Raw genomic sequence first — 18,491 nt, forward strand, 5'->3', positions numbered from 1 at the left:
TATATTTGGCTTTACGAACTAGGAAAATGATGATCAATTCAATCCACCTTTTCGCGCGCTTAATGGCGGCTAGTGGGTACAGTTTTCGGTAATGTTTATTTGCTTTTGGGAACTCCGCTAACGTATGCTTGAAAGTTCTACAACAACAATTAAGGCTGGAAATATCAACTCGACGTGAGTAAAGTTGTCAAAGGCATGCTAACGTTCTCCGAAAGTTGTACCCACTAGCCGCCATTACGCACGCGAAAAGGTCGATAGGCGAATTCGAGCAAAACTAAGAGCAACCTTTCGCTACCTGGTTGTGATTATTGGAACTACAAAAAAAGTGCAATTCCCAAAATGCTTGCTGGCACCTACACACTCAAAAAAATCAGCACGTCAAGTTTACGTGAAAACATAGGTAATTCTCATCCATCACACTTTTCATGTAACATTCACGTGAATTGTTGGTAACTCGCACTCATACTAACCAGTCTACGTGCGATCCCGGTAAATTTTATCAATTTTCCCATTAACTAGTACATGAAGTTCACGTAAGCTGCTGTACAGAAGTTTACGTGATTTTTCACGTGGATGTGACGTGTCGATTTTTTTGAGTGCATGGAACTCGACTTGAAATGTAATATATTATTGAAATACCAACAGTGGGAATGATGAAAATGGATAATAAAGGTAAGAAAAAGCATTACCTTTCATTTGATATATATTGTTTCTGTTTCGAGAGATTATTGGAGCTTCGCAAGTGTATTTATAGTAGAATCCGCGGACTAACACGCTTTCGGACGAACAGCGTCACACGTAGTACCTTGCAAGTCGTAAGGGCCTGCATAGTGTCGTCGTCCTGAAAGTAAAAAGACGTTAGATTAAAACTTCTCGGTCGGTGGTTTCTACAGTAGGTGGAGGAAGAGGCACATCTTGTGTGTCTAAAAATAGACCAACCCATGTCGCGCTATGGTTAATAAGGGGGGTATTATGTGCAGACCAACCAATTCGGCATTGCTAAGTTTTGCCACTACAGCTACAGGCTAGCATTTAACCTTGCAACCACTTTTCAGAATCGTAAACTAGAATCTTTTTCTAGTTGCCCGTATTGTGTTGTCCGGTTAACCAACGGTATCCGACGATTCCAATGCTGATCATCCACATATCCAAATATCAAACCAAGCAACACAAGCTACATATAATCCCTACATAGCAATAACTTTATCGGGCTCTCTTGTATTTAGATTATCCGCTGCGTTTCGTCTTCGACTCATCAGTATGCGACAGTTCTACTTGGACCGTCCATAGACGCAATGTCTAACACTACTTGTGTACCAAGTAAACGAATGGTTTCCTTGAAGCAATTTCGTTCTGATGAGATCCAATAAGATTGAAACATGGGTTCGACTCCCTCTTGTATTTGGTTTTCCAACTGACAATTCAATTATTTTTACCGCGACTGCGGCCAATTTGATCAACATTGTTGACAATTTTCTTCACATTTCATAATAGTTTTCCGATGCTCCAATGAACGTCTCGTCCATCACCTCCCTTCCTGTTTCCTATAAACAGTACTTTGATGAAAGTCTCGTTATATGAAGACTTTTCTATTTTCACTATCAATTAGTGACTCGAGTGTCTCGCCCCATCGAGCTATTGGTAACCAAAACTGCTAGCCAATACTACTCCGATGGGCGTCTCACTCGGCCACAGCCGGAACCAACGGTTCGCGAATTGACGTCTCGTAACACCGGACTATGTACAAGTATCGGTGATACTGCGGTGTACGTCTTGTCAAATCTCATTGCAGTAAACACGTTAACTGCAACTGCACAGAATCAGTGCAACGTGTCGATACCATTTTTTTCACAAACACAGCAGGCGTTGCGTGAATAACGCAATTAAGCGGGGTACGCTGCTGAAAAGTAGTGGGTAAAAATATAGGACAAGAAATGCTCAAGAAATCGATTTCTTTTACGATTTCTTAAGCAGTACGCACCTCATAAGAAATATTATTTCACGTCCAGATAGCGCAGTTTTACACGCAAGTGAATTAAAACTTTTCCGTACGGAATAATATCCGGCACAATTTTTACCACAAGAAAAAATGACAGGTGGTTGCTTTGTATTGGAGTTGTCAAAATTTCTTCGGTAAATAGCAAGATTTTTTCTTGAGTTGTTTTCTTTTTAGCAGCGTACCCCGCTTTAACCTCAGCGAAAGAAAATTAATTTGAAGAAATTGAAATGTGTTTGATAATACTCCTTGCATATTTTTACTTGTTTTCTTCATATGTATCTTGAAACAAGATGCACAGAAACCCAACAGGATCGCCATTGTGTGGCCTCGCCAGGTAGTGCAGGGAGTACATCAATCACACATCTTACCTCGTTGACGGTCCAGCAGGAAAAGAGGTCGATTCTATGAAGGAATTTCCTAGCATGCTTTAATCCGTAGGATTATCAACGCATGCTGTGATCCGCGGATTGTCGTGTCGGAGTTGCTGTTAACCGATAACCGCGTGTATACAGTATGCACCCCTTTGTTGGCGCATATATTGTTCGCAGGTATTTTCCACCTGCCCACAGACTTCTTTTGTCCAGCGCCTCTGTGGTTCAAAGGTACACGGGTACCAGTGAGCGACACGCCCTGGCAGGTGTTGTGGGTTCAAATCCGGTTATAATCTCTGATTACAGCTTGGTTCGACCCATGCACCTTCCAGCATTGGACAAAAGATAGGAGTCACAACGACAACTTGTTAAGCATAGCTACCTATTACCCCCCCTTCCATTCCACCCTTCCCCCCTTCATTCCCGAAAAATCCTTCTTCATTACTTTCCCTTACCGTCCCTTCATCAATTGCAGAATCACCGTTTCAAAAAAATATCTAACGGAGACGCCAAACGAAGGTAGTGTTCGATTGAAAGAAGTCAAGTTCAATACTTTTTAATTCGGAATTTTCCGGAGTAGCGAGATCCGGACTATTAAGTCGTTGGATTATTGGGTGTCGGATTAGCGGGGGATACTGTACAAAAGTTTGAATCCGTTCAGTTATGTTCGTTCCATTTCAGCTGATCTGCAAAATTAAACAATGTTTACATTTTTACACTCGAACAACAAACAATCATGGATGTTTCCATAGTAACTCCGTCAGGGCGAACTCGACGCTCCTGCAATGAATGTCAAAAGATTGTGCCCACTTGTGCTCAATATCCGCCATTATCACTCGTGGAAAGCTGGATATATATTATTTTCTAACCCAACCATAACATTTGATTTATTCCAAAGCGCGTATTTTAAAAGAAATTCAAATTCGCTTCTGATGATTTTAGTTTTTTATGTGTTTTGACAGCTTGAAATAAAAATATCATCATTTTTACTGTGGCGCCAACTACACTGAACCAAATTGCCCGTACACAAATGTATGATTATTGCTTCAATCGAGCCCCATACGGATTTTCTGTTCTTTAGAGGAGGAATATCATTCTTCATTACAATAGCCAAAACGAAAGGAAAATGTATACTATTCGTTCGTAAACCGGATGATTTTCATTCATAAATGAAATACTAGCAATGAACATATCATATGGTTGACAGTAGGAAAATTATGGATTCATCAAGCAATTTGCGAATTAATTGTCATGCATTGTTCAAAAGCTATCAATATGCAACATGAATGAAAATAATTATTAACAGATAAGGTTCATTTACACCTATGGAATTGTGATCATAAAGAAAGCAGAATATTTTGTTTCACTTTACAGTACTGTAATCATACTGCTATTTTTATTTGTTTCATTTTTTTCGAATATTTTTATTTTTTTACATGTTATTCACCTAAGTAATACAATTTTCTGCGGAACATTATTGTTTTTTTTATGTTTTCTAGTGTGAAAGGAGGGCCATCGAAAACACTCATCATTAATACATAGACGTTATCTAACTTATCCCCTATTATAAAGGCCTGATAATGTTCGCTGTAACACTTAATTTGCCACCTCGTAACTATGGCATAATCTTCCGTATTGTATTTCATAAACTCAATTATTTGGTATAGTTCTACGATGGATTCTTGTGTTACTGACACAAAGGTGCCAGATCGATATTTGATGTTATTGTAAATTATGGATTCACTTGTTTTAATAATTTTCTCTCTGTCAATATTGTCGTTACATACATTATCTATATAAGGTTTTTCACCCAAAGCTATTTCATTGTATATACCGGAGGTAATAGATTGAAAAAATTTTGAATTTACAACGTCGTGAGTAAAATATAAACTTGCTTTAATGCACATTGTTAAGCAAATATTTTTTCTGGAAGAGCTGACATCAAAATATTCTTTGAAATCCCTATGACGGGCTTCTAATCGAAAACAAGACATTTTTTTTAGAGGGCCACTATTTTTAATTATTCTTGGATAGTGCGTTAAAAAGTGATGTTTAGGCTTTAGCTGCTGATCAAATAACGCGATGTATAATCTATGATGCTCACTAACGAGATCGCTCAAATTAACTAAGTCTTTACTTGTGAAAACCGGCAGATTAATAACATCTATCATCTGAATAAGTACTCTAGCGTACTTCCAAACAGGATCGTCTGGCGGAACGAAGGGACCAACTATAAAAGTAAAATAGTTACTAAAAACAGCCATTTCGTTCGCCGTCATTCGCATACTAACTGATTTGCTTTTCTTAGATTTTATATAAATCTCGTCTAGGTCAGGCATTCTTGACATGGCTTGTTCAAAATGGTAATTGTTCAACGACTTCCGCTGCTTATTTATATCACTTAGCGTACAGTAGCGTTTTGTGTAAAGGCAGTAATTGATTATTTCAACAAATCCATATAAGCATACTCCCGAACTATAAAGATCGTGCATACAATCAGCATAAAAATTCTTGATTGCGTGGAAAGATGGCAAGCGATTAAACACGGATCTCCCTGTTAAACCTGACTCCGACTGCTTTAATGATACATCTTCTTCATAGTTTTCTACAGTTCTTATATATTCCTCGTATTCTGTTAAATCGTACTGTAAGAACTCCTTCGCCCTTCTGCAGTATCTACAATAAAATTTAGCTGAAAATGACCTAGCAAATTTGAGAGTTTGATGGATACCAAGATTGTCACCCTGAATAAGCATCAACGAAACATGTACTTTGTAATCTTGGTGTTTGGTTCTAATATTTAGGCCACTTTCCTCAATCTTCTTGAACTCTTCTACTACATGAGTCATAAACACATCTATGCCATGTTCCGCTATATCTACTTTTTTGATTGCACCGGCAATAAAAATGTTACATAATTTTCCAAGATGGTGCTCTGGCAGTGTTGGAAAAAAGTAGTATAACCCACAGATCGAATGTCTTTTGTTATGCGAACTCAACGGATCGTTTATCTCGAACTCGTCCGTGTACAAGAATAGTGGAATAATTAATTTTCCAGGATGTTGTTGTAGCGTATTTTGATACAAAGTTCCGTTCACAAAGTTACAATGTTTATCCTTCATTTGCATAAGATGGTTCATATTTTTCATTATTTCCGGCAGCACATCTTCAGTTTCAAGAAATTTTCTTATTTGAAATTTTAAGTTCATCAAAACTAAATGTGTAGATTTAATTTGCATGGTACTCTCTGTTTCGCTTATCGTGTTGTTTTTAACAATAAATATTTTTGGCTGACTGAAAAGGTCTGATTCCGTCAGATACTTAAAAAACTTATGCTCTGTATCAATGAAATTAAACATTGATGACATTTTTTGTAGATAAATGTCTGTAATATAATGAGTTTGCGGGTCGCATGTTTCTAACGGTATTGCTGAACGGATCAAATTTTCAAGATAACTGTATAAGTTCTTGACGCTAGTCTGCACATCAAGAACGTCCTTGCGCGTTATGTTACGCCGCTTGTGAAGGTTGAGTACGAAGTTCAACGCCATATTGTCCAAGTTTTGTAATGATTGAATGATTCCACAGCTATCGGAAAGACTTGATGAACTCTGCGAATGTATTGCTGCGGCGGAGTCCTAGAATCAATAGAAATTTATTAGTACATTAAGATCATTTGGAGTCAACTAAAAAAAACTTTAGAAAAAAATCGTTAAAAACCTATTTACATTTTGTGAGAAACATATAGAAATAGGTGATAAAATTAAGTTAGTGGACTGTGTATTCACAGTAATGGTGGAAATTCGAAACATTTCATTATTTTGGGATACCGACATGAGATCTTCCTTAATATCAATACTTATTACTTATCCATATTCAGTATTGATAGTGAGAAACATCTCACGTACGGATTTAAAAATAATGAAATGCTTCGAATTTCCACCTGCTACATCTACCCTATATGTAACATATAATTAAATTAAAAGGACCTGAAAGCATTCTATAAAGGTATTAAATAAAAAACAATAGAAAGAAAATGATTGGCGTACAAATATTTCTAGCATTCACCAATCGTACTTCCAACTCAATTCAACGATCGATTAAAATATTTTTGGGTTAATAATACCTACCAGCGGTTCTTCATTTGTGTGGATAACTACTGAATTATCTTGATTCTCATCGCATAGCGGCTCCACAGTGCTTAATGGAAGATGAGTGGTTATATGTCTTGAAAATCGGTATTTTGTTGTCAATTTCTGTGTGCAGTTTTCATATGTGCAAACCAATCGGAGTGGTTTCTCCAAATTGTGCGTTTTTAAGTGTTCCATGTACGGGGAAGCTTGTGTGAATACGTATTTACAGTCTTGTACGAAACAGCAAATTTTGTTTACAGACATATCGCCTTCAGCTCTTCAATTTCTTTATATTGAGCTGGCGCTCTGATGTCATAAACTGTTTCTATGATGACGTACCACACAAGCTTCGTTATTTTTGAAAATGGTATTTTGAAAACATTGCACATTTTAATCATGACGTCTATAGCTCGCGATGCAGAATCAAGTTTATACGTTATATCCTCGTATAATACATAGAACTCTTTTCTCGTAGAGGTGTAATCATTTCCAATTGCGACAATTTTGGGATGCGGTAAAATATTTTGAGCAGCGTAAGTTTCAAAAAGCGTTTTAATATTTTCACGAGCAGAATTCACGCTGTCAGCAAACATCAATACGTCTTCCTGTGCCGTTAAAATAGCTGGTCTCGTTGTCTTAGAAGTTTTGGTTGGCTTCACGCAACAGTTCAGCAGGATCAAAAAGCAACATATGAGAGTATCTAAAATTGAAAAATATCGACTTAAACAACTCTGGCAATCAAACATGCTCAAAATGGATAAACCTTCAGATTGATTTGGACGGTTCATGAACTCTAGAACCACAAGAGAATTTTGGCTACGAACCTTCAGTATGAAAAATGTTTTTAGCTTTGCGATTACATTTTGCCAGTTACTTTTTCCTTCTTTGAATCCCAAAGAAAGATAGTCTTGGTCAATCTGTAGAACAAAATTATATGAGGAAAAATAGACAAGACAGGAAATAGTGGAGATCAGAGAAATAGCGTTTCAGGTTGCAAGCAAATATCGCAGCTACTTACTAGTTGATATCCAAGCTCTTCTTTATAATGAGGGTATCTTGTGAGTATCTCACCACAATTTAGGATTCTTATATTGGAGACACGGGAGTCACTAGTTTCCCTCCACATTTTGAGCACAATATCCCAGGGATAAATGTTAAGTTGCAACCATCTCGTTGCGTGTTCAGCATTTCGATCATTGTTATTGTCCTTAGATGTAAAAGCATTTTCTTTGTCGCTCAATTTCTGTTGATGCTCCGCTTCCCGTGTCTGCCTTCTATTGACTTTCGTTTTCAGCCGTTTATATGCTTGATGTATACTTCCGCCTGGATTCCGCCGTTCAGGTGGTGCTGCCGGAATGTAATATGTAATCTGAAAGTACAATCACAATCGATAATAATAGTTAGAGCTATGTCTGAGATTTTTTTGTCAAATTTTGCTAGAAATAGCACCAATAAATTATTTATCCAAATGGGTAAGTTTTATAGTACGGCAGACGAGCTGGGAAAGCAAACGAATTCGAAGACAGTATCAGGCGGGTTTTGCCTCCCAGTTGGCTTCGAGGTAAGACGCTGCCCTAATAAGCCAGTCGTCCTATGTTCGAATCTCGACTAGGACAGGCTGTTAAGAGTCAATAGGATCGTATCAGTACTTGTGGCTTGAGCAGCACGTTCTCCTCATGGAAAGGGAGCTTTGTGCCTTTAGGATAGGATCGTAGCAACTGGCCCTGCAATTGTCCTGCACTCTAACAGCTGGCTGCGAAGTCTGTCGTATAAAAAACAGAAGGTCAAGTTTCGATAACGGAATATTGCACCTAGGCTTTGCTTTTTATCAGACGGATTTTATGGGGACCCGTCCCAAAACGGATCAAATTTTCACTCTCCGACAAATTTTCCAGAAATGCCCGTAATAAATATAATAATTTTGCTTAGTGCATAATTTTTGTTTGCTGCTCTTTCACACTTTTATGTGCATTATCCCAAGGGCCACTTATGTATAGCTAAAAACAAACTGCATCAGTCGAGAATGAAGTAATTTGCGGTATCGTCACTAACGAGAATGACATTAGCTGCGGATCGTTTATGTAGGAGTGAGAGGGGAGCAAGGGGTGGAGGAGATCCGGGAGTTTGAAATTTGATGTTGTTGATATTATTCCTACTGCAAACAGCCTCAGCTAATGTCAAAAAATCTTTATATGTGTGCGTGGTGGAATACTTCATATTCCTTCATATACACACCAGTTATTGTATACATTAAAACAGTAAATAAAAAACATTGCTGACGTTTAATCAATTGTGTCTGACAATTATTATAATTTCGGCAGTAAACGTGCTCACGCATCATATTTTTGTGGATTTCAGGGCGCCATACGATACAGTCAAACGTGAACAGTTATGGCAGATAATGCACCAAAACAGGTTTCCGGGAAAATTGCCACGGCTGATTCGGCGAGCGGGTATTGAAACGAGAGGAATAATCTTCATTTACAACTTCCCGACATTATTAGAAGAAACCTTGGGACGCCGGAGGCAATCTACGCCAAACTAACGGAAGCCAGGAGAATTGGGCAACAAATCAATACTCCATAGGGGAGACATAAGGTCCTCTAGAGAATATATCGTTCGCCTCCAACAGACAATGAATATTGACGGCAATGAGTTCCTATATTTGGAATTTCTGGTCATCCCCGACAATCTTACGAGTAAGGAGATTCATCTGTTCCCTCCGCAAGACGCGTCGATCAAGTAGCATAAGCCGCCGCACAAAGCTGAATTTTATATAAAACGTTAATCAGACCGATAGTCCTCTACAGACTGTAGAGACTGTAACTTTGCTTACGGAAGACAGCCTGTAGGTCCACTTGCCGTATTTGAACAAAAGGCGTGGCAGACTATTTTAGCGGGGTACAAACGGGAAGCGGAGAGTGACGCAGGCACATACCGTGGACCCCCGTTCGTTTGACTGTTTTTAATCTGAACACTTTTTAATTTGAACCCCGCTGGTTTGTACGACGTGCAAATTAAAAATGGTTCAAATGTCATTTTCAACATAACATCATTTGCTTATGCAGACAATGCACATACCCACGATTTGTTTGTACTAATCTAGGATGTTTAATCTGTTTCACATTCGTTTTCTCAACGATTATGATCCGATCGGAAAATGAAATATTCGCTGCTTGCAACTGCCAACTAAATCATGCCTGCCTAACATGCTATAGATTGAAGTCGACTTGCGGGTGTCGAGACGCTCAACGACACTGCAGCTATTTCTAGCTGCATGTAACAAAAATATATAAAATATAATATAATAAAAATAAGCATGTAACAAAAATAGTGAGCCCTTTTCAATTGTATTATTGCACTTATTGAACATTTTATATCAACCCTTATAGTGTACTATAAAACAATTTATATAGGGTAACCAACGTATTTTGGACCCCCTCAGCAGCTGTACATAATTTGGACACTTACAGCAAAATCAAATGCAAGTGTCCAAATTATGTACAGCTGCTGATGGGGTCCAAAATAGGTTGGTTACCCTACAGTGTGTTCTTTGTTGAGTGGACTGTATGGTTCGGGAACGAGACAATCGTTACGGAGAACAATATTCAACTCTTCTGGTTCTTAAAAGGACCTTTTGAGTGTAACGATGCTCCGCGGATGCGATGCACTATGCAAGTAAAACGACGAATTGCAGCCGCGAATCGGGTTTTCTACAGATAACGTAGCCGACCGATGTTCCATAATTTGCGAATTCGCACAAAACTGGCGCTCTACATAACAATAAACCTCCCGGTGGCCCTTTACGGACATGAATCATAACCGCTGAAGGAAGCTGATCGACGAGTGCTTAGTGGTGGCAAAACGGAAAATAACGGATCAATAACGGATCGTCGCCACTAAAGTGACGTAAGTAGGGTACAAAATACCCGCTCGTGCCTCATAATGCCAAAAGACGTAATTGTACGTTAAAAATAAATATTCTTCAGAGGGTTTAATTATAAAACTTACCATATCTGTCCTTTCACTAGGAAATAGTAGTTCAATACACTTGGAATACATTTTTAGAAAATATTTGGTGAGACGTCCATCGTTTCCATTCCGCTTTATATGATGTTCAGCAATAATTCCCGCGAGCTCTTTCTTGCTATCTTTCGACAATCTGCCTCGTGCAGCATTCTTCACAATGGCTTTTCCAACGTCTGTACGTAGTAACAATTTTCTTAGGTCATTCGGTGTGAAAAAACTATCGTCTGTGCTCAGATTGTTTGCTTTCAGTATCCCAATGGTTTCTTGTTGGCTGTCCATTGAATCATGAAACATCGGTTCTGGAGATCTCGACTGCTCCAGGCTGCTTGCAAGAGAATTCTAACAAGTATAAAATTAAAATCATAAGCCCATTAGGGTAAGCGTGCCAGTAGTGACTTATTTAGCAGTAAAATTTAAAAGTTTTGGTCAAAATCAGTGATATCAGAATAAATATACATGCACATGCACACAATACGATTCAAACATTCTTAATGTTACTAAAAATGGCGATTGCTACAGTGGAGGCCTCGTGTACCTATAATGGTGGTAACACATTAAACATTCAATTACAGCAAAGATTCGCTAATTGGTGATTCGTTAATTGGGCGGTTCGTTAATTGGGCGTTCGCTGGTTGGGCGGAAATGTCAAAATTCACTGTCAAAATGAATCATTTGAGGGGTCCAGAAATGCGATTCAAAATCATATTTATTGTTGCTCATGAGATAATCCGCTGGATTCAACGTCACGGATTACGTAAATGCATTGGGCAATGTAAATGCAAACGAGTGGTACTTCGATTCTGGCGCAACATGTCATATGTCCCGAGCGCAGTATGGATTCGTGAGTCAAGAACAGATGTCACATCCGGTGAGCACGGCCAACAACGGCAGTATGACGTCAGTTACGAAAGGCTTGGCTAACCTTGTACTCAATGAAGATCCGGTCGAAGTTCAAGAGGTTTTGGTAATTCCAGAGCTGTCCACCAATTTGCTTTCGGTAAGCAAAATTTGTCAGAAGGATCTTACGATGGTATTCACATCAGATGGTTGCGAAGTGCGTGAATAGACTGGAAAAGTTATTGCATCAGGAAATCAGGTGAATGGTCTGTATATGTTAAATCGAGAACACGAGGACTCGCTGTTAACAACAAGTTTTGAAGTCTGGCATAGACGGCTTGGACATCCCAATTCTCAGTTTACGAAAACTGACAAGAATGGCAGATGGTATCGAGCTGACCAATTGTGAAATTCCGGAATGCATTACTTGCGTAGAAGGCAAGTATGTCCGGAACTCGTTTCCTTCCAGTAATTCCCGAGCTGAAGGGTTGCTAGATTTGGTGCACTCGGATTTAGTCGGTCCGGTGGAAATTCCTTCCCTAGGTGGAAGCCGATTTGTAATGACTTTTATTGATGATGCAAGCAGGAAAGTGTTTTTGTATTTTTTGAAAACGAAAAACGAGGCATTTGATGCATATATCAAGTTTAAGTCTATAGCCGAACGTCAGACAGGACGAAAGCTGAAAATTTTAAGAACCGATAACGGGACCGAATATGTGAACTCAGTATTTCGAGACAGTTTCGAGAAGGATGGAGTACGCCATCAAAGGACATGTCCGTACACTCCAGAGCAAAATGGAGTAGCAGAGCGGATGAACCGTACGCTAATTGAGAACGCTATTTGCATGTTGAACAATTCGCGACTTCCGAAGCAATTTTGGGCCGAGGCAGTTTCAACAGCGGCGATTCTAGTAAACAGAATTCCTACTAGATCCTCGGAGATAATTCCAGAAGAAGCTTGGTCGAATAAACGAGTGAATTTACGTCATTTGAGGATTTTAGGATCGCTGGCACTGGTTCATGTGCCGAAGCAAAAACGTAAAAAGTTTGATGTTAAATCCCAGAAAGCAATTTTTGTGGGATATGCTGATGATACCAAGGGTGATCGAGTTTATGATCCGATTAAGCGTGATATCCGTATCAGTCGTGACGTGGTGGTGATGCAGGAAGGAGAGCCGCAAAATTTACTTGACATTACGGAAGCTGCAGGACAAGTCCAGTTCATGGAGCTGTATACAATCGAACAACCACCAGTTCATTGTGATGAAGCTGAGGGTGAAGCAGATAGCGCACCAGTTTTATCGGGAAGTGACTCTAATGATATTGAATACGAAGATGCAGATAACGAGCCTGCGCTCCCGTCGCAATCTAACAGACCAGCTGAACAGCAGCAAGGGTTGAGGCACAGCGACCGGGAGCGCCGATGTCCAGGCAAGTATTCTGATTATGTAACTTATAGTTCGTTTACTGGCGAAGCTGTTTCTCCACAGTTGTGGAGACGTGACGAAGCTCTCAGTAGACCTGATCGCGAGCAGTGGATGGCAGCCATGCGAGAAGAAATCGACGCCTTAGAGGAGAACAATACGTGGGAGTTAACCAGTCTTCCAAAAGATCCATTCGAAACAAATGGGTTTTTAAAACAAAGCGAGGTCCGAATAGTGAGATCGAGCGATATAAGGCGCGCTTGGTCGTGAAAGGTTGTTCTCAGCGGCCGGGAATTGATTACGACGAAGTCTATTCTCCGGTGGTGCGGTATTCCACGATTCGTTATCTTTTGGCGCTTGCTGTGAAGTATAATTTGGATATCGACCAAATGGACGCAGTGACTGCGTTCCTCCAAGGAAAATTGAAAAACGAAATTATATATGAAGATAGAATTAACAAAAGGACGAATGTCGCAAGCGTAAACAAACCGAGTGAGGGTTGATTTTCCTATGCTGGTCCAGCAAAAAATAACTCACTCGTTTTGTTTACGTTTGCGACATTCGCCCTTTTGTTAATTCTATCTAGATATGTGGATTTGCAGGAAACTCAAAGCAGGTCTGTCGTTTGCAAAAAGCTTTGTATGGGCTAAAACTGTCTAGCCGTGTGTGGAATTTCGAACTAGATGGAGCCTTGAAAGAGTTTGGATTGGAGCGTTCACAAGTGGATCCTTGTTTATACTTTAAGCTGGACGGACAGAAGATGTTTTTCGTTACAATCTATGTGGACGATTTTTTTTGATATTTTCTAATGATTCTATGCTGAGGGACAAATTGAAAATTTTTCTCAGCAATCGCTTTCGGATGAAAGAATCACAAGAGACCGTGAACAGGGGAAGCTGTTTGTGGATCAAAAGCAATACATCGAAAGCACTCTACGAAGGTTCAACATGGTGAACTGTAATCCGGTGTCCACACCAGCAGATGCAAGCGTACAATGAACTAAATCGATGTCACCCGCTACAGCAAACGAGATGCTTGAAATGAAGCAGGTACCCTATCAGGAAGCAGTGGGTTGTCTTACTTATCTGGCGCAAGCAACGCGGCCGGATATCAGCTACGCGGTGAACCAAGTCAGTCAGTTTAGCAGTAATCCAGGGCGAGGACATTGGAACGCTGTTAAGCGCATTATGCGGTACTTGCGCGGTACGGCTGAAAATCGGATAACATATTCTAAGGCGTGCTGTGCAGAGTTGTCTGGTCGGATGCTGACTGGGGAGGAGACCCAGATTCCAGAAGATCGACCACGGGATATGTTTTCACACTCATGGGAGGAGCTGTATCATGGAATGTGAAGAGGCAATCTAAAGTTGCGCTTTCCTCGTGCGAAGCAGAGTACATGGCACTCTCTCGTACCATCCAAGAAGCGCTTTGGTGGAGTTACCTTCAAACGCAGATTTTCGGTGCACAAGCTATTGAGACCCCTCCCCTCTTTATAAGGGGAATTATAACTCCTCTTCTCTTTAAAAGGGGGGGGCTTCCATACAAATTTCCTCATAACTCGAGAACTAATCAAGCAAATGGAACCAAATTTGACATGTAAGTGGTTTTGGACGCAAGATTTTTTTCTACGGTGAATTGAGACCCCTCTCTTCTTTAGAAAGCGAGTTATGGCCCATCTCCCCTTTAAGAGGGAGGGCTTCCATACAAATGAAATGCAAATTTCCTCTTATCTCGAGAACTAATCAATCAAATAGAACCAAATTTGGCATGTGGGAGTTTTAGATGGCAGAATTTTTTTCTATGGTGAATTACGGCCCCTTCCCCTTTTAAGAGGGGAGCTCCCATACAAATGAAATTCAAATTTCCTTATAACTTGAGAACTAATCAAGCAAATGGAACCAAATTTGGCATGTGGGAGATTTTGGTGTCTTGAATTTATTTTACGATAGTTAGAGACCTCTCACCCCTGTGGTAGGGGGATATGGACTCTCATACAAATAAAACAGAAATTTTTGCGAAACTCAAAAGCTAATCGAACTCGAGAAATTCGAGACTTTTCCATAAAACATTAGTCAACACAAGACCACAAAAACTATCTATAGGTACACTAGATCATTCAGGACGAGACGATCGCGAGTGTTGCCGGTGACCCGCCGTCGGAAGCGCTGCACAGTGATTTGATTGCTCTGGGATCGTGAACTTTTTTAATAACTCTTTTCATAGTGTTTTTTTCAATATGGCGTTTTCGGAAAAATTTCTGTATATCAATAGACGCAACAACTGGTGGTTAGTATTAGTTCGGAACTCAAACACAGGTGGCGCTGCAAAATTTAACTTTCTAATTTGATGATATAGAGCTTTAGTATGTTCTAGAAAGTTTTAGATAGTCTTATTATGAAGCTTTGTGCTAAACACATCATTCCTCTAAGTATCACAGTTTTTGAGATATTAAGCGTCTTTCATGACGGACCCCCACAAATCGGGTTTTTCTCTGTAGCTTCAAAACTATGTGGTTTAGGGAAAAATAGTGTTCTGCAAACATTTGCATCTGTTAAAAACACACACTTTTGCAGAAGAAAATGAACACGTATCTTCTATACAGAGCGAGTTACTGAACGATTTAGGTAAAAATTAGCCATACTTCGTACTGCTATACAATAAAAACTTGGAAAAACTGGCGACCGGGATATAATTAAAGTGAAAGTACATTCAAAACTGATCTTAAAACATGCGAAGTCATTTGTCTCTTTAAGTATCTTCATCATTTAATTTGCATTTAAAAACACCATCTAGTCGTCTAAGTGACAATGCGCCTATGTGAAAAACTAGTAATCTAGTAAACTAGTAAAATCAAAGTAAGCTATGTAATGAAAAAAATCGTTTCACTACGTCTGGTTGATTTTTCTAATTCATAATCGTGAGCTTTTGTATCATTGGAAAGCAATAATAAGGTAATTGTTACAGTTTCATAACAGATCCAAGAACCAGAAGCATGTCCTTCAATAATGCAGGTTAGTGTAATGCGACGAACATGGCGCTTCAGTTCATTTAAGGGGACATGAACGACCAAAATTTGATAGTAAATTTGTTATGATCCGACTACGGGAAGTGGCCGAAAAACGATCATACATATAAGCATTCCAGTGCGGCGTGGAACAACTTCGACGGAATAAAACGCCGCTCCTGAAAAACCATGATTTTTAAACTTTATATACCTTTTTCTCAGAAACTACACAAAGTATTGGAACAAACTTTTTTTGTTTTGTTGGTAGTAGCTTGGCAAAGACTTTTATAACTTTTCAGTTTCGTAAACAAAACACAGCTTGAGAAAAACGAAAACGAAGAAAAATAGGTGCCTGAAAAAATAAAATTTTGTCTTCTTTTTCTTGGATCTTATTCTTATTCTTATTCTTATTAATATCATCACAGCCACAATAAAGGATTCCTGGAAATAATTTTAATTATTTCTAATCATAGAAATACATCAAATTATTTTCTTGTCAGTATTAACATTTGCAAAATATCAAAAATATATCGCAAATGTTTAATCGGCCAGGCCAACTGTGAAATATTGCCGCAAAGACGATTATACGAATTGAATCTTGTGTGAATAAGTTGTTCATACATAGATGCATTTCTAAATCAATAGGGGATGAAGAAACGGGGACGTCTCGTACCAACCGTCTCTGAGTAATTTTAACTTTGTTTTCGTTGGGAGTATCTATGCTAATAATGGTAAAGTGATACTCCGGACCCTCGGGGATGAACTTATGGCATTTACTCCAAAAGCCCGGCTGCTGTTGGCCAAGGTTATAGCGCCTTATTTCGCTCTCTAAAATAGATCAAATACACCAACCACCAAACTACCAAAGACATGGCATATATCAATTAATTTGTTAAACAACAAAATGAAGCAATAATAAAGTAAATAAATTTACGTGCATGTAGTTGCATAAAACAACCTTAAAATAATGTAGTTATAAAACGATCTCACCAGTACTTCTGTTCCGTTAGAACGGCAGATTCAAGTCGAATGATTAACCTGGACCTAAAGTTCACCATGCTATTAGCTAAGTTTGATGGTCCCGTCTTTCGAATCGGCGTAGAAAGTGGTGCTGATAACTTGTTTGATGTTCAGGAACCACCGTTGGAAATATTTTGAATAAGGTTGAAACGGGTTGCGCTTGTGCGGTGATTTTTTTCGGAAGAATTTCAGCTAGGCGATCCACCCATTACCGTGATGAGACTGTGGGTTGCCAAATATCAGGAGAACGCTGCCATTCTAGGGGCTCCGAACCACCGGAACTTTATGCAACAGGTCTTGGTTATGGTATTTTTCAACAGTACCATTCGTAATATTTCGAAGACGTCTCCACTTGTGAGCATTTCAAATTAAAATTAAAACACTTGATCTCTCAATGGCTATCCGAAACAAAACACTTGAAAATAATAGTTTCCACTTCTTGTCTTCTTTTTCTTGGATCTGTTATGAAACTGTAACAATTACCTTATTATTGATTTCCAATGATACAAAAGCTCATGATTATGAATTAGAAAAACCAACCACACGTAGTGAAACGAATTTTTTCATTACATAGCTTACTATGATGTAGTTTTTCACATATGCGCATTGTCACTTAGACGACTAGATGATGTTTTTAAATGCAAATTAAATGATGAAGATACTTAAAGAGACAAATGACTTAGCATGTTTTAAGATCAGTTTTGAATGTACTTTCACTTTAATTATATCTCGGTCGCCAGTTTTTCCAAGTTTTAATTGTATAGCAGTACGAAATATGGCTAATTTTTACCTAAATCGTTCAGTAACTCTCTCTTTATAGAAGACTAGCTGACCCGACAAACTTCGTATTGCCACAAATTAACCTGTGTTGTACATAAATCATGAATCTCGGATGATCTTTGTCACAATCTCGAGTTTTGCAAGAGTAGGCGGCGCTTCCGACGGCGGGTCACCGGCAACACTCGCGACCGTCTCGTCCTGAATGATCTAGTGTTACTATAGATAGTTTTTGTGGTCTTGTATTGACTAATGTTTTATGGAAGAGTCTCGAATTTCTCGAGTTCGATTAGTTTTTGAGTTTCGCAAAAATTTCTGTTTTATTTGTATGAGAGTCCATATCCCCCTACCACAGGGGTGAGAGGTCTCTAACTATCGTAAAATAAATTCAAGACTCCAAAATCTCCCACATGCCAAATTTGGTTCCATTTGCTTGATTAGTTCCCAAGTTATAAGGAAATTTGAATTTCATTTGTATGGGAGCTCCCATCTTAAAAGGGGAAGGGGTCGTAATTCACCATAGAAAAAATTTCTGCCATCTAAAATTCCCACATGCCAAATTTGGTTCCATTTGATTGATTAGTTCTCGAGATAAGAGGAAATTTGCATTTCATTTGTATGGAAGCCCACCCTCTTAAAGGGGAGATGGGCCATAACTCGCTTTCTAAAGAAGAGAGGGGTCTCAATTCATCATAGAAAAAAATCTTGCATCCAAAACCACTTACATGTCAAATTTGGTTTCATTTGCTTGATTAGTTCTCGAGTTATGAGGAAATTTGTTTTTCATTTGTATAGGAGCCCCCCCCCCTCTTAAAGTGGGGAAATCCATAGAAAATATACCATAGAAAATATTCTTGCCTACAAAAACACCCACATGATAAATTTGGTTCCATTTGC

The 18,491-nt window shown here is 39.0% G+C and overlaps 1 protein-coding gene across 1 annotated transcript; it reads right to left on the minus strand.

Moving 5' to 3' along the window:
- Window positions 1-6,757: 6,757 nt before the first annotated feature.
- Window positions 6,758-10,811, minus strand: LOC128739797 (uncharacterized). The gene is made up of 4 exons (XM_053835299.1): window positions 10,515-10,811; window positions 7,522-7,872; window positions 7,267-7,420; window positions 6,758-7,203 (listed from the first exon to the last, which is right to left on the minus strand). The coding sequence occupies exons 1-4, from the start codon at window positions 10,809-10,811 to the stop codon at window positions 6,758-6,760; spliced, it is 1,248 nt and encodes a 415-aa protein (XP_053691274.1).
- Window positions 10,812-18,491: the final 7,680 nt, after the last annotated feature.

This window comes from Sabethes cyaneus, chromosome 3, assembly GCF_943734655.1.
Source record: "Sabethes cyaneus chromosome 3, idSabCyanKW18_F2, whole genome shotgun sequence".
Classification (NCBI taxonomy): Eukaryota; Metazoa; Arthropoda; class Insecta; order Diptera; family Culicidae; genus Sabethes; species Sabethes cyaneus.